Raw genomic sequence first — 17,398 nt, forward strand, 5'->3', positions numbered from 1 at the left:
TTAAAACGTAGTTACAAAGCATGGATCCACATGGATCCTCAGGATTTTTGCATTGGGCTACTCCAAACTCACTGTCAGATCACATGTCTGTGGCCACAGCATGAACCACAAAAATCATACATCCACTGGTTAGAATATTTTTTTTCTTGTTTTCCTCCTCTAAAAACTACGTGCGTGTTATGGTCGGGTGCATGTTATAGAGCGAAAAATACGGTATGTATAACAGAGGTCAGGTCTGATTTCACCTGGTAAGGACACAGCTGACTTACTAAATGAAGACGGTAAGGTGTTCCTGCTCAGTGCCTGCACCTGAGCATCCAAGAGAACTCTCAACCAGCAAACTTACTGTTTCAGGAGACGTGCAACCCTATCAGTACAGGTTGCGCACGTACATCCAGATCAGCAGATCTCCCATTTAGCAGTACCTGTCCTATCTGGATTAAACTTCAGTTGATTCACTCTCATTCAGGTCAAAACTGCCCTCAAAACAGCAGTAAAGAACTTCCACTGTTTCTCCAAGTTCTTGCTTCCAAGATAACTGAAACAAAAGAGGATGTATGGTGTAACAGTTGCATTAGCTCCCAGTGAAAAACAGTGCAATGGACTTGTGGCTCCTGGCTGAGTTACCCAATAGCTAATTAGCTGGTACACAGCCTTTGGACAATACTGTATCCATACCCCAGGTGTGCCTGGAGTTTACTGGAGATGGCAGCTGTCAGTAGAGTGCAGCACAATAGACTTTGGGCCACTGTTTCTGCACAGAAACATGAAAGCATTTAAATAAACAAAACCACAACTCTATGAATCCAGAACATTGCTTCAGTTTTTATGAAATGGCCCTTTTTTGGGGATGTTTTTATGTTTTAATATGTGCTGTAAGCCACCCAGCCAGATGGGTGGGGTATGATGATGATGATGATGATGATAATATTTCTTATACTTCCTCTTTCTTTTCCTTATTTAGGAGATGGCTAAGGAGGTGCCAGTTTGTTCCCCTGAAATAATGGACAGTGAAGATATGCTCTTTATGCTTTATACCTCAGGGAGCACAGGAAAACCTAAAGGGATTGTTCACACCCAAGCTGGCTATCTCCTTTATGCTGCCTTAACGCACAAGGTACATCAGAAATCATATCCCTTGGAAAATAACACTTGTTGTTTTACTATATCTGTAGTAATTGTGGAGAACAGATAGTAAAAATAAATTTGTTTGGGGGTGGGGAGATGTACTGATGATTTTTGGAAATGGTGCCTGGTAAAAATTTCTCTGATTCCTTCTGCTAGACTTAAGTTATATGCACACCAAAAGCTGACACTTTAGCCCTAAAATGTCTAAATAATTTATTCAGCTTCAGTATTGAAAAGTATTTTATTCCCTCCATAATTCTGGTTATACATTCTATTGGGCAAGGTCACTTCCCAGATATTTCATTCACTAATTTACAGCATTTGTATTCTGCTACATAAAATAGATTTCTTTGGGTGGCTTAACAATAAATGAGTAAAAACAGGCAATAAACAAAATAACATACAAAATGAAAAGCTACATAAACACAACAGAAATCAAAACTCATTGCACTCCAACAAAACGCTAAAACTGAGAGGCACAGACTACATCAATTAAAAAGCCTGGGTGAATGGAGAGGTATTCATGTTCTGCTGAAAAGGGCTTAAGAACAGTGCTTAGAGCAGGCATAGGCAAACTCCGGCCCTCCTGATGTTTGGGACTACAATTCCCATCATCTCTAGCTAACAGGACCAGTGGTCGGGGATGATGGGAATTGTAGTTCCAAACATTGGAGGGCTGAAGTTTGCCGATGCCTGGCTTAGAGTTTCCCTAAAAGCAACTTCCTAGTTAGTAGTCCAATGCTCTCCTTTTTTCTGCTATGAATGTGCTTACCTTGGTCATTTTGCTCCTCCCTGCTCACACTGGGACAAATCATCCCATGATCTCTGTCTTACATATGAATTGGGAATCATGGTTTGTTTCACTTCCAGCAATGTTTATTCTTGACTTGCTGATAATGGTTTGATGGAGCAAAATAAATGACATTTCCCCAAAGAATTCTGGGAACTGTAGCTCTCCTCTCGCAAAGCTACAGTTCCCAGCACCCTTAACAAAATGCAGTTCCCATAATTCCTTGTGGGGAGGCATGTGTGTATGGTGTGGATCTGCCCTCGGCCATCACATGAAACCATGAATGTGAAGAGCAAAGTGCCTGAAATCTGTGGCTGTACACCTGTTTCACCACATGAAGTGTACCATTCTGCTAAAGAATGATGGAGAGAATAATTAATAAATAAACATGTAAACTCTAACCTGCTTTACTGTTCATCTTTGTAGCATGTGTTTGACTACAAGCAAGATGACATTTTTGGTTGTATGGCTGATATTGGTTGGATCACGGGACACAGCTATGTTGTGTATGGACCACTCTGCAATGGAAGCACCACAGTTCTGTTTGAAAGCACTCCAGTCTATCCTAATCCAGGTGCCTTAAGTAAAAACTTAAAAGTTTAACTCCTGGGCACAGAGAAGGGCTGTTCATGTAACAACTCCCAGTTTCAAACTCTGGCATCTCCGTATAGGGCTGGGAAAAGATACCTGTCGATAATCCCCAGAGAGCTACAGTATAGACACTGCTTGGTATGCACATGATGGTAAACCACAGATTACCATACAAGAACAATGCACAACCATGCTGCTCAGTTGCCCCCACTTTGCTCCACCCTGCATGCCTCTGGGAGAAACATACCATAAAGTACGGCTTGGCATTACGTGTGACTTGGCACTTGTGGTTGGTTTCTCTCCAAACAAACCACAGGTGGAGTTGTCTTGCTGTTAGTGATTTGAAAAAAAGAAATCAGGAGTGTTGGTTCACACATAATCTGAAACTGAGCATCATAGCAACATAGAGCAGGTACAAACCTGCTGTACCTGGAACTGGGTGTGGAGAATGCAGCTGAATGGGACACAGCTGTGGCAGCTTGAGGAAGCACCATCCACCTTGGGCCTGGCCATAAAAAGGCAGTTCTAGACTAGGGTGATGTCTGCTGTTTCCAGGCATTCTTCTTGTTGTGAGACTTTTGTGGGTGAGCTGAAAGTTTGTTTGGACCCTGGGTGAGAACCTGGAGGCCGATAGGGAGGGAATGTCGGAAGTAAAATTAATTTATATTGATTTATATATCTTAGTAACCTTCTATTGATGTACTTGTATTAAGATATTAGAAATGAGAATTTTCAGAGGTGATGTAGCAGCTGCCAACCTTCCACTGCATATATTTGGTGAATCTGTAGCATAAGGACTGCAGACCAATGGATATATGATAAGGTTTGGTCTTAATTGTTAAGAAGAGACTGTCCACATTCACCTGCCAGTCACCATCTTGCTATGTGTTTAAGGAGTACAAATGGTATCTCAAATTATCTGTTTTGGCTCGATTTAAAAGGTAGGTGTTGATTTTAGTATAGATCAGTGGACTTAACTGCTCCAGCCTTAAACATAAGCCTGTACAAAGTGTTTTGGGTGGGGTATACTAATAGTGGTATCAGCTCAACAACACAAAGCACAATGATGGGCTAGTGTGACAGGCAGAGAATCTATAAAAATATTTTTAAAGTCTTTAAAAAGTAGGTGCTTTGTGCCCATATTACAATGTATGTATTCTCATTGTACTCCAGTTATTCTGAGCATGTAGTGCTTATGGGAAGACAGGAGTGCCTGGCGTGCTCTGGTCCATGGGGTCACAAAGAGTCGGACACGACTAAACGACTAAACAGCAACAACAAAGTGCTTATGGAGTTCACAGAAAAATTTAAGATGACCACTTGGAATTTTGCAGGTCGCTACTGGGAAACTGTTCAAAGGTTAAAAATTAATCAATTTTATTGTGCTCCCACTGCATTGCGATTGCTGCTGAAGTATGGAGATGAATATGTAAAGAAGTATGACAGATCTTCCCTAACTACACTTGGATCAGGTGAGAATGCACAATTTAAGGCTTTGTTCCGTTTGAAGTCAGTACTGCTGATTTCTATGGAAGCAGATTTTCCCAGTCCTGTAATAATTTTGAGAGAGAGAAGCTTCTTATTTTGTCAGAGATGAGTTAAATCTTAGAAATATCTGAGAGCATGAAGAGTACAGTGCAAATTTTGTTGACAGTGGAAAATGTCATATTACTCTTCAACTGGGAGGTCAGGATCCATATGTGGATCACACTCTGACCTTACAGTAGCTGGATTGCACCAGTGGGAGCTTTATCTTCTAAACAAAGGGGAGAGATAAATAATAACCAGATGGAAAAGGAACACAAGGACTTTTGCCCCACTAATTATTTCTAATTTACCTGTGAAAAGTACTTCTAGCACCCAAGAGTCCAATAATTGAGTGGTTAGAGATGCTTTCAGTAGGTAAAGCTTTTCTCACTCTGGCATGACAAGCTGAAACATCCTTGAATCTCTGCAACTATTAAAATTGCAGGAGGCTTTGCTGTCCCTGTTCGCAGCTTAGAGAAAAAGTAGAAATATGCAATCGATGATTGAAGTTGGGACCCATCTCAACATTTGGGATTAAAGATGGATCCTGGAGATGATAAGGAAGAAGACTACTTACATAGCCAGTTTAGTCCTGTGTCACACTCGCATTGGAGCTGTGAGTGGACTAACCATGAAATGGTATGGCAAGAGTGCTATAGAAGCTCCAATTTGAGCACTGAGTACACCAGCCAATAAATTATACTTTATTAATCAGTCAAAGCACAAATTCATAGGCTGCTGTATTTGCAAGGGCTGGCCACTCTTATACCTGAGCAGTAGTAATCTAACTGACAAGATGATGTGAGCTGCCTCTTTTGCAAATATCTGAAGAACCTTTTTGATTGTTGCCGTTCTTGGTCTTGTGCACCCAAGTGCTTGTTGCTGTGGAGAAACAACCTAGGAAATTTGGTTCATGACACCCAGCCCCCTTACTCTTTATAGTATCTGCAGTAGATGCAAATACACACATTTCATTTTCAAAGCTTCCAAAGTTTTATGATTTTTAATTCGCGTTTGTAACTTAAAGGTTTACAAAAATGCATCTTCTTTTTAATTTCATCCTGTTGCTTTATGTCCTATTTTTAGTAGAAAGGACAACCAATTCTGAACATTTTTAGCATGTTTCTCTACCAGTTCTTCTTTTTGCTAAACATATCCAGTTCCTTCAGTCATTCTTAATATGATTGTTGATCAGTTACCAAATATAAAATACTTTTGGCAGAACTTGCAATTCTTCCTTTTACTATTTTGGATTTTAGTGGGAGAACCCATAAACCATGAAGCTTGGCAGTGGTTCTACAATGTGGTAGGAGAGGGACGCTGTTCTCTTGTGGACACTTGGTGGCAAACAGGTAAAAATAAATGACAGTTTTAAAAATCTTTCTACCCCTCCCCCTTCACACATGTACACACAGAGCATTGTGCACAATAAACATTGTGTGTTTATTGGGTAGCTGCTAGCATCCTGTTTAAAGCCATCTTATCAGGCTAGAGGAACAAGAAATGGCTTGTGCAACAGCCTCTAGGCCTTTGGAACTGCCTGGGGCATCTGACCTTGGTGCGAGTCTTCAAACTACTGACTTCTTAATACTAACGGAATATCTCTAAATTATAAACTCTCATTACAAAAGAGCCTAGGGTTCGGATCCCCTGAGCTGTTTCGTGACAACACCCCTGAAGTTAGTCTATCTAGTTTAAATATTTATTTGAAAATAGAATGATTTTTTCCATTATTGCTGATGCTCAGAAGCAGAAACCTTAATCTCTCAAAAGCTTTATACCCAATGCAAAAACAAATGCACACATTCCTGTGAGAGGATTTATTATTTCCTTTGGATATAAATGGTAGTGGTAAGAATAATTCGCATGGAGTGTTTATGAGGATATAGAATGTGAGTTGATTTGCCACCGTGTTAGCTCAATTGCACATCTCACAATCAATTTAAAAATAGCTCATTAATTGCTGTTTATCCACTCTGGAACATAGCTCTCTGAAGCAGCAGTATGCCACAAGATAATCAACTTGAACAGGCATAAAGATTAACAAATCAGGCTTTACGAATCCATTTGAAAGCATTTGGATGAGTGGATAAGTGAGAGGGAGATTATGAGTGTGTGTGTGTGTGTGTGTGTGTGTGTGTAACAGGGAGCTCATTGTGCACATCTTGTGTTAATATATTTGCAAAGTTTGATCAAGCTCTACACCGTAGCATAATTTTCAGATCCAGTGTTCAATGAACCTTCAGCCCTCAAACCAGAGGTAGCTTGCCTTATAGGAGGTCAGATTGTTTGTCCATCTCACCCAGTATTTTCTATTGTGTCTGAGAGTGTCTGCCAAGAGTCTTGGGCAGAAGTCTTTCTGATCACCTGCTATGTTTAACTGGAGAGGCCAATAATTTTCAGTATGCAAAGCATGTGCTCCGGTGATGAACTGTGTTTCTTCCCCATTTATTTTGGAGACTTACACAAAATTGAATCTGAAAAGTCTGGTAAAATAAAAATAAAAATCATTTGATGCTAGAAAGACAGCAGCCAGTTCTAGGGGAGCTTCCCTGGGGCAACATTCCAGAGCTATAGCCCTTTCCGGGTAACCATCTACTTCACCTATGAAGGCAGGGGAACCTGAACAAGTGTCCCTGAGCCTCAGGTAGTAAGAGTTTAGCAGCTGAGCAGGCTTGTGTGGGAACAGGTTGCCCTTCAGGTAATCTAGTCCCAAGCCTCATAATAATACCAGCATTTAATTCAAGGTTAGCACAGAAATAACCTAAGCATGGAACAGCAAACTCCAGAACATTAAACAATGCAGACTTGCCTGCATTGTGGGCTGAGCAAGATCCAGCTGCTCAGCTCCACTCCCTTGCCTCAGAAGCCCTGAACAGGCTCTGCAGTCTAGCCGACAGAAGCCAAAAACCGACACCAAGGAGGACCAAGGATGTGGGCAAAAACAGTCATAATCCTTTCACCATTTCTGACACCATATTAGGATCTGATTTTTATTCTGAGAGTTTTTTGTAAGGTGCTTTGACAAGACCTTTGAGGTTATATATTATTCTAAACAAAAGCTTGTCACGATGCCAAAAGGATGCATGGAATATGGCTTGGTGCTAAATGCAGCTTGAATATTCAGATACTACTGTGGTTAATGAATCTAGCAAATTTCAAGTATTCAAAGCATTTTGTGTACATTGTATTATTAATCTTAATAGCCTGTAAAGTAGGAATTATTATCTCCCTTTTCAGATAGGTGGCTAAGAATTTAGTGGATTGTCTATGGGTTGTTTTTTTTTAGGTGAATGTGAAACTTAGGGTTTAACTACACATGCCGCATACATACATGTTCCTTAGGCCTGACACTAGCTTCAGAAAGTTGTTGCTGTTTTTAGTTGAGAAGCAATGGGCTTGGGTAAGGGGTGCTCAACCTTTTCCCTATTCACTATGTCTCTTGCGCAGTTCTTTTTCTAGTTTTACTATTCTGCCAATTTCTAAACTGATCTTCATCCATCAAGATCCCAGAGCGGTTCTAAAATAATTACATTAACACAATAAAATGTAGTCATTGAGAAGCATTGCAATATAATTTTCTTTGAAGCACCTTTTTAAGATAACCAACAAACCAATAGCACCTAGTACCCAAATCCAATTTTAAAAAAACTAAAGCAAGAACCATTAACTGTTGTTTAAGATGCTTACCAATGCAGCACTTAAGTTTGAGAGAAAATAATGATAACTGTATGGGAACAATTCTCAAGTTGAAACTTAAGTCTTGGAAGTCAGTACTATAGACTTCATACCCTTTCCCTGTTGAGTGTTGATGTGCTTGTGATTATTTTACATGTGAGTTTATTTCTGTTTCCTTTCTTATAAAAGGAGTAGAGTGTTCTGTTTCCCCAGTTAAGCGGACAAACAGGCTAAAGGGACTAATGCCTTAAAAGTGCTATATGCACGATAAATAGTAACAATAGCTTTAATGTATTTTGCAATGATTTGTAATTAGGGCAAACATCCATTACCTTTGAGACATCCCAAATAATTTCCCTGTTAGCATATAAGCCATGTTTGAGCCCTGATCTCCATAAATAGGGGGTGGGGTAGGGAGATGAAGGATTGCTGTTTTGTGCCAACTAGGACAGCCCTACCCTCTCCTTTTCCAACCTTCACAGGGCAATCAGGAGACAAAATCCCTAGATATGAATAGCAAAAATTACACATTTACCAGTAGCTCTTCATTTGCAATAAATCACAGTTATCAAAGGAATTGAATACAACTGTTGGATATGGCTTTCTTTATTTGTAGGGCCTAATATTCCGGTGGTTTTATTACTTTTGCTTCTTTTTGTGTATCTGGTAGTGTTAGGCTATAAAAGATCTGATTAAGGTTGAAATCTCTGATCTGATTTAACATTTATCCTGAGAGAAATGAGGAAAGAATGATTAAGAGGCTCAGTCCTGAATTGAAAATAATCGCAGAATGCCCATAATGGGTGGGAGAATCTAATCCTATATAATAATAGTATTTTAGTCTCATAAACCGCTTTTCAAGCAAACCATTTGAAGTGCTGTGAAAACAGCACAAGGAAGCACATTCCTTAATATCCTTGCACTTCTATCACTGCTGTTGAAATTACTTGCTAAGTGTATGAAATTGGGTTGAATACAATTTTCTTGGCAGCTTCATGTTGGGGAGAGAAATAAAACAAGCCGCGTCCCTGTATTTTTGCACAGGAACTGATACCTTCCCTATACCAGTCACTGCAACATGTTAAGAACTTGTCCCCAAAGATGCCACTATAGATGCTTTAGTGTGGCTTCATGAAGTAACTAGAGTCCCATTGGCACCAGCATAGCCAGTTGTCAGGGATGATAGGAACTGTAGTCCAAGAACATATGGGAATCTATAGTTACTTGCCCCTCCTTTAAGATGTGGTTGTCTCCCCCACCCAGCAGCATCCATCTTTTTCCATTGTGGATGGTTTGGCAGTCCATATAATGTAGGCTAGAAATCTAAATTTTAACCTGGATCTGCAGGTGTCCATCCTTGCTCTTAACCATTGTGTGGCTAGGGACAGAGACAAAATTGAGTTTGTTAAAAAGGAGCTTGCCAAGGAAAATTTTATGTCCGGGAGAATAATCATTTCTGTGGCTCTTGACAATGCTGGACTTCTGGTGTAGTATACCCACCCTTGGGAGTCCAGATTGATGGGTATCCTGTGGGAGATGGCATCTATGTACAAAGCATGGTCTGAAGACACATGGCACAGCAGTTTAGTTGAAGCTAAAGTTCTGGTCAGTGCCTGGGAGCCCCATGTATGCTGCCTGGAGTTTTATCATAGGAGAAAAGCACAATATATATATATGTCATAAATAGATCCATTGCCTATCCATGGGCTTTTGTTAACCTCTCAGGAGCCCTTACTCATACTTGCTCATTATCATCATCATCAAAGTCTAGTCTAGTTGGAATCCACCAACTTGCAGTACAAAATGAAGTTTGGGTTCATTCTTGTAATGCCTTTACATGAGCCACCCTACCAATTATTGCTTGTTTCTCCTGGCAGCCTGAGAAGACTAGATTAGAAGCCTCTGTACTGTCACTGACAGATGGGTTGCATCTAGAAATGCTCTATTTCTTACCTTCCAGTGTTCTCTCTCCCGTCTGCCTGCCTGAATGGGAGAGTCCCCCCCCCCCCGCTAAAATAAACACAGATCATTTTATTGATGGGGATTTCACTAACTGGAAATTTGGAAAATTGAAAAGAAGCAAGTAAGGCCCCACTATATAATAATGCTTATATTTATGTGTGTGAGTTTGCCTTCAGAGGTTTGAGACTGGGGTGGCAGTCAAATCTTATACCTTCAGATATTCTGCCTCTCAGATGAAAAGGCTCCCTGCAAGGCATGGATGGTGTGGATTGGAATTATTTGTTATATATTGGAACTGTTTGCAAGGTTGTTCTACGTATTTTTAAAGGATTCAATCCACTTCCCATTGCAATGAATAATAAACCTGCTATTGTTTTTATTGGGGCTACATTGTACCGTAGCCTACAGAAGAGCAGAGGATGAATAGATTTCAATTGCTTTCCACCATTTTTCTTCCAGAAACTGGTGGCATTTGCATCGCTCCTCGGCCTTCAGAAAAAGGAGCTGAGATCATTCCTGCCATAGCAATGCGGCCTTTCTATGGGATTACCCCAGTTCTGATGGATGAAGGGGTGAGATTTATTAAAATATGACCAAAGAACATTCAAAGACATAGTGCCTTTTTGGTATATGTATTGTTCCTAAACTCCCAAATCATTGTCTCATATCTACCTACCTACCTATCTCATTTATTATTTTCTTTCTGGTCAGAACTGCTATCTAGATAGGACTTTACTTTTGTTAGGGAAATTGCTGACTGTATCAATGCTCTCTAGTCTAGGACTTTGATAGAAGGTTGTGGTTCACTTGCTGGTGATGTCCTAAATTGTAAATATTAATGAAACATACAGTTAGGCAATATAGTTCAGCTTTTGCAACATCTCTGTTTACAGTAATTGTTATATTGACAGTTGCTTCTTTTTTTTGGACTCTCAGGGGAATGTTGTAGAAGGCAATGATGTCTCTGGAGCTCTCTGCATAGCACAGCCTTGGCCAGGTATAGCAAGGACCATCTATGGAGACCACCAGAGATTTGTAGAAGCTTATTTCAAAGCTTACCCAGGTGAGAGTGGAAACACTGGTGCAAGTAGTGCACCATAATTTTTGCATAAGCTGCAGACTCTTTTCTTTTGACAGTACTGTATAGCATATGTGACACTTCAAAAAAGAAAGAAAAATCAATTTTGTACCAGCAATTTCTGTACAAGCTGGATATTGCACCTTGTATTATCCCAGCCAGTTAAGCATATGTGTGTATATATGTAAAGCCAACAGTGATAAAAATGAAAAGTTCTGAAACATATTTACTAATTGGTGTTGTTTATACATTATTTTATGTACATACTTCTAAAATGTCACCTATGACATGGGTCATTTCCTCCCATTTTTTTAAAAAAATAATACCAGTGAGTGGTTATGAATCATGTTCACACATACAAATTATTCTATAAGGACTAATGGACAGTGCCCATTCTGATGTTGAATTTTAGTGCTGCCATCAAAGGCATTAACTGACACTGCTTGTTTGTTGTTACAGGTTATTATTTTACAGGTGATGGTGCTTATAGAACTAAAGAAGGCTATTACCAGATAACGGGGCGAATGGATGATGTCCTCAACATCAGTGGGCACAGACTTGGAACTGCAGAGATTGAAGATGCTATGGTAATTACTAGGGCAATGAAAAGTGTTGGCCCTAATTAAGTTAAGTCAGTGGGAACATAATTGACCATCGGGGAATCACACTAATCCACAAGATTTTCATTTTAGGGCTTGCTCACCTATTGATATTCATTGACATCTTCATTGTGGCATTAAGAGATAACTTGCTTATGTGGTTACAGATTAGTTACCACAGACAGTCTACCACCTGATATCACCATAAACACAATTATTAAGAAGGAAACGGTTCACACATTTGGTGAAGAGTCAGTGGCTGATGAGAGATCAAGGCCTAGTCTTTTCAAATGGATTTGAGGGTAAACTCAGGAATACCACATCAGACTACATATAAGAAAATACACTTGTATATACAAAACAGTATATTGTGAAGTGGTGTTCTAGCCTAACCTTCTCACTGATCTGCCAGATTTGTGTGTGTAGGAATCTCTTTTCTTTTTTCCATGGAGTAACGCTCCCTTACAGAAACTGCTGGGGGCAGTTTGAAGAACTAGGCCCAAGTGACATGCATACATGTATATATGAATCTATTCATGCAGCTTGTAAAACGAAGGTATGAAGCATAACTTTATTTTTTTTTATTTGTCTTTTTAAAGGATGAACATCCTGCAGTACCTGAAACAGCAGTGATTAGTTATCCGCATGATATCAAAGGGGAAGGTAAGCAAATGAAATGTTTTGAAGATATTATTCAAATACTTAATTTCATGTTTAATGATTGCTTTTTATAGGTTCAGATAAGGAAAGGTATGGTTTAATAGAAAAAAAGAATAGATTCTATTTCAGGTGCTCCTGTTACCAGTTTGTTCAGATGTGCAGAATCAGAATTTTAAAACATACTGCCGGATTAATAGTATTTCATTGAATTGAAATGCTTTTGCTTAAAACATTTAGCAACAGGATTTGTATATGAAGTTTAACAGGGTCAGCTTATAAACTAAATTCATGGTACCTTGATCCAAGAATTCTCGCACAAGGAGTAGTGCTTTTGATTTCTGATATTTGATTCTCTTTCTGTACATAAGGAAGCACATGTAGAATAATCAGGCATTTATAAGATTTCTTACCTACCCGTCACGATGTAGAACATGAGACACTTAATATCAGGGTCATGGGTTTGAGCCCACTTTGGGCAAAAGATTCCTGCTTTGCAGGGGGTTGGACTAGACAACCCTTGTGGTCCCTTCCAACTCCCTAGTTCTATGATTCTAGAAGAACTTTGAACACCTTAGTATTTTGAGGATTCATTACTCAAAATGTGGCATGATTTGGCATTAAAGCTTTTGGTCTTTAAGGCTGCAATGCTATACACACTTACTTGGGATTAAATCCCATTTAACTCATATGACTCCCCTTTAAGTAGACATGTGTAAGTCTGCACTGCAATAATATTTTCACAACTGTATCTAAGAATGGTACTTGAATTTTAAACATTTTTAAACAATGAAGAAAAACTACATTGATCAGAACAGGAATTTTAGCATAATTTCTTAACTCAACTAGAAAAGAATATCCTTACAGCCATTGCTTTAGGCAAGACTTTCACGCTTCATTGCACTGAGTAATGGGCTATTCTACATGTCTTATGTAGTGAAAAGGAAGAGTCGAGAGTAGTTTAATGTATAGTAAATGAACTGTGGTCCTTTCTTCCAGCTGCATTTGCTTTCATAGTTCTAAAAGATGAGAAAGCACATCCAGAAACGGTTACCAAAGAGCTAAGGGAAATAGTTGCCTCCAAGATAGCCAAGTATGCTGTGCCTGATCATGTTCTGGTAAGTTCTTCAGGATCAGAATTTGTCTTTAATAATATCAGGCTACAGGGGGTCAACATGCATCTACTAACCTTCCTTATGGCACTGGGGACAATTTCTAGAGGAGGAACAAGTATCTCCCAGACTCCTCTCAGACTAGTTTGTACCTGCCCCTTGTTTGGTTAAAGGGACTTAGCAGTACTCACTTGTTTCCCACTTCCTTCTTTAATGGTGAAATGGGGACAGCTGTTTGTGGGGGCAGGTTGTCCATTATTGACTAGAAGTGCTTGGGCAGTACAATTGATCTACATTTTTCATAGGCTTTTTTCATTTTGGGAATCCATAATTTTAAGAGGAATAACTCCAGTCATGTTTCTTTGAATGCAGTTGCCTTTGTTTAGTAATGGCCAGACAGGTTTTTCTTGATTTAGCAAGCACTGCATTAGCCTGATGACCCTTGAACTAGGGGGTGACTTTCTTTTACTTCCAAAATATACTGTCCTCTGTTATAGTGCTACTGCTGTACACAAAACTTACTTCATGATTAATTCCCTTAGAGTCCTTTTATAAAATGACATTACTAAGCCTTGTACGAAACCCTGGCTTCATATTACTAGACTGTTGTTGTTTTTCGAAGCCTAAGTTCCTCCTACTTGACTTGTGCCACCGTTATTCTTTGTCCTCTGTACATATACCACTTTTCTTTTAAAGGTAGTATCAGAGGTGTCTTTTGGCATATGTTTACATTTACCACTTCATGGACATGGCTAAAAGATCACATAGGCACAAAACAATGGCACTGTCAAGATGCAAAGGGTAACCTATTATAGGTGCTCTGGTCCATGGGGTCACGAAGAGTTGGACACGACTGAACGACTAAACAACAATAAAACCTATTATAAGAATGTGCCGTCAGGCTTGGGCTTAAGCAGACCCATTCCTTTCTTCTATGCATGCAAGGGTAGGAAGTTTAAAGTTTCCTTTTGCTGCTTGGTTTCTTGTTATGTCCAAATTCAGGAAAGCTGTTGCATCTTCAAGCCATACTTAAAACATACTTGGATCAAACCACAGTTTCAGATTGTGGTGTCTTCCAAGTAACTTTCTTGAGCAAACCAGTTTTGCCATTTTTGGACATGGTAGGAAACCACAGTTTGTTCCAAATTGCAAAAGAACACTTAAACTTTTTCCATTTGCAGTTCTTGTAATGGGGGAACCAGGCCAGAGGCTGAAGGCTGTATGTGTCTGGCTTAATTTAACATATTATTGCCATAGTGGTTCACTTTCACAATAACACAATTCTTCCCCTTCTCAAACAGGTAGTGAAGCGCCTTCCTAAAACTCGCTCAGGGAAAATAATGAGAAGGTTGCTACGGAAAATAGTGACAGGCAATGTAAGCGATATGGGAGATATCACCACACTGGATGACTCCAGTGTCATTGAAGAAATACTTGATGCATATGCGAAGTACAAAATTAAGCATCCTACTTTGTAATGAGAAGCTGTGGGGATATGTTCCATTAGAAACGCCGAGAAACGAAAGGAACCATAAAATACGCACAAGTTTTCATGGAATTCTGCTTAATCATGTGAGGCTCAGAAGATTCTCCTTCTGAAAAATACGTATATTACAATACCCTTCGTGTGTATTTCACTGCACTTTGCCTTTGTTTGAAACTATGCAGCATGTAGGTTAGATCCTGATATTTTGGATATCCTGCCTATCTTTTTAAAATACTTTATTAAAACCACACAGAGTGGGAACTCTAAACAGAAAGCATTAATTCAACCTTAAAACCAGTGCCTTGGAAATATTAATCACTCTTTGAACTTACTCTTGGGGAAAATGCTCTCTTCTGAGTAACCCATGATATCTTTCTGGATACTGCATTCATTAAAAGCAGAGGGACATTATTCATTTAAGTAGAATAAATTATTTTTCATATTTTGTGAAAGCAAATTTTAATTAGGAATAACTGAAAGATAAAATTTTAATAAGGATATATAATATATGGCTTGATGAAAAATGTGTAGAGAAAAAAAAAGCATTTCTTCACCTTACATGGAACTTAAAATGACTACAAAACTATCATTTCCTAAAATTAGTAATCAAACAAAAATAAAATTGAAAGGAATCCTGTTGAAGCTTATCTGGGAGTAAATTTACACGTCTGAACTCATTGAAAGGGTTTGCACAGAACCAAGAAGAAGAGTGGGAGACAAAAAGCCTCGGGGGGGGGGGGGGACATATTAAAAGGAAACCAGAGGGTCTTGGCTGATATTATGGAAATGCAGTATTTTATTGATCCTGTGACCAAATAAATCCAATTCAAAAAATCCTGACCTCGGATAGACACTTGCTGAACATGGAAGTTCTATTTTTGACACAATTTGCTTTTACTGGAAGGGATGCTCATTATACAGTCATAACACCTCTTAGGATTCCTTTGTATTCAAATAATATATTGCCTACTTTTTATGTCCTTTACAAATAAATGTGTTGAGGTTTGTGTCTTTGTATGTATGTACGCAAACACACATGGGGGGGTGTAGGGTGCCAAAATGGGTCTTTGACCCGAGTGACAGAAAGCCTAGTTTCGGCCCTGCAAACCGTGTTGCTTTTAACAAACAGAAAATGGAAATAGCATATTTCTGAAAATCTTCATGAAAGATCCTTGTTAACAGTCTGTATGTGAAAAAATCTGCTATAGTTTTTATAGCCAGTTATTGTTGATACTTTATGCAAGGTTTATAAAAAGGCATATAATATCAAAACCATATTAGGATTCAAAGGGCTGCAGCTAAGTAATACATATATTAAAATACCTGAGTTAGTATATTAATTGGACTTTGCCTATATTCCAAAGGGCAGGAACATTTATGAGGTGGTTGAAGTATTTAGGATACAGATCTGTATGTCTTAGCAAAGAGCTTTTTAGCTTGGTTGCAGCTTTTGAACTGGAAGAATTCTTGGCCAAAACCTCAAAACAGGAAGAGACTTCTTTTCATTTGCTTTTAAGCATGCAAGGCAATCTTCTTTCCGATCTCTGCCTTTTATTAGGTAGCATAAATTATACAATGTTGCATTTTGGAGCCAAAAGTAACCGTTGGAAGGCTCACTTCTAGTAGTTTATCCTACCAACACAGAAAATTGGTGCCATCTAATGGCCACTAGGCAGCATATCTTAAGGGAATTGGAATCTCCCTTGATTAAACAAATCTTTGCTGATTTCTAGTCTGCTCGTAATCTATAAAAATATCCACTGTGGCAGTCTAATGTACATTTTCCTACAGAAGGTCTATATAGTCCCCTCATATGTTCCTCAAACACCTGAATATGGCTTCACTCCCTCAAAACTTGGGAAATGATAAGGGCAGCCAGCACTCCCACCACAGAACAAGATGAATGATAGTCTCTCTATTTTTGTGGAATATATGCTTTACATACAAATATTCTGTATTAAAACAGCAGCTTCTGCGTGAAATTGAAACCTATTTTGCATTATTTAATTAAAAATGCAATTAATAAATTTGAATATCATTTTAAAAATTCAAATCGGTTTATCAGTTTTAAAACCAAATTGTGCTATTCTAATTAAAAACAATTACAGTTAATAAGGCTAAGGATAAAAGTTTATCCAAGAAATGCTGAAAAAGTCTGGTCAACTGGTTTAAGGGATCTCCTGGTACACAAAGTTTGCTGGTGGGCTGTCCCTTGTATATGGATCCCCTCAGACATATAAAGTGCTGGTAGTAGCCGCAGCAATCTGAGGGTGACTGAAAGCTAGCATATTAGTAATTTTTCATAATGCCCTGGAGCGTCCAGCCGTAATGTTGCTCCTGGGAATTATGGGAATCAGTAACTAGTCACTAATAGGCCCTGCAGTTGGAAGCCCAGGTCAGGTGTTAGTGATGGTGCTGGTCTCTGGAAACCTTTCTAGGATGCCCAGGTGTGCTAGAATATCAAAATGCTTTCTGTCAGGGATGAGCAGCCTTCTGGTCAACAACCGCATGCCAATAGTGGGTGGGTCCAGAGTCAAAAGTGTGAATGAAATCTTACCTTTGGTACAGTAGGCTGGGTTCTAAACACACTCTTCACCAGCCTCCATCCAGATAAGCAAAAGTCATGATCAAAACTCAAGCACGTGTTCCAGCCTATCAGAAACCATGAGGGTATGAACCAGAGGAAGTGAGGAGTGTGGCCTCCTCAGGAGAATGATGAGGGTCTGACGGAGGGCGTTGCATTTGCTCCCCAGGGGCTGCAGCTACCCACTTCTGCATCAAGTAATGGAA

At 39.2% G+C, this 17,398-nt stretch overlaps 1 protein-coding gene across 3 annotated transcripts in view; it reads left to right on the top strand.

The window, feature by feature from the left end:
• ACSS1 (acyl-CoA synthetase short chain family member 1) overlaps nt 1-15,792 on the top strand; it is a 32,204-nt gene extending 16,412 nt beyond the window's left edge. For all 3 annotated transcript variants that reach the window (XM_081000983.1, XM_081000985.1, XM_081000984.1), the window contains 10 exons: nt 965-1,117; nt 2,345-2,492; nt 3,844-3,981; nt 5,296-5,388; nt 10,136-10,248; nt 10,613-10,739; nt 11,214-11,341; nt 11,953-12,016; nt 13,010-13,128; nt 14,424-15,792. In XM_081000983.1, the coding sequence (XP_080857109.1) occupies nt 965-1,117; nt 2,345-2,492; nt 3,844-3,981; nt 5,296-5,388; nt 10,136-10,248; nt 10,613-10,739; nt 11,214-11,341; nt 11,953-12,016; nt 13,010-13,128; nt 14,424-14,600 (1,260 nt within the window). In that variant the 3' untranslated portion in view covers nt 14,601-15,792. The remainder of the gene's footprint in view (nt 1-964; nt 1,118-2,344; nt 2,493-3,843; nt 3,982-5,295; nt 5,389-10,135; nt 10,249-10,612; nt 10,740-11,213; nt 11,342-11,952; nt 12,017-13,009; nt 13,129-14,423) is intronic.
• The last annotated feature ends 1,606 nt before the right edge of the window (nt 15,793-17,398 follow it).

Source organism: Podarcis pityusensis, assembly GCF_964106645.2.
Source record: "Podarcis pityusensis genome assembly, chromosome: 3".
In the NCBI taxonomy this organism is placed as follows: Eukaryota; Metazoa; Chordata; class Lepidosauria; order Squamata; family Lacertidae; genus Podarcis; species Podarcis pityusensis.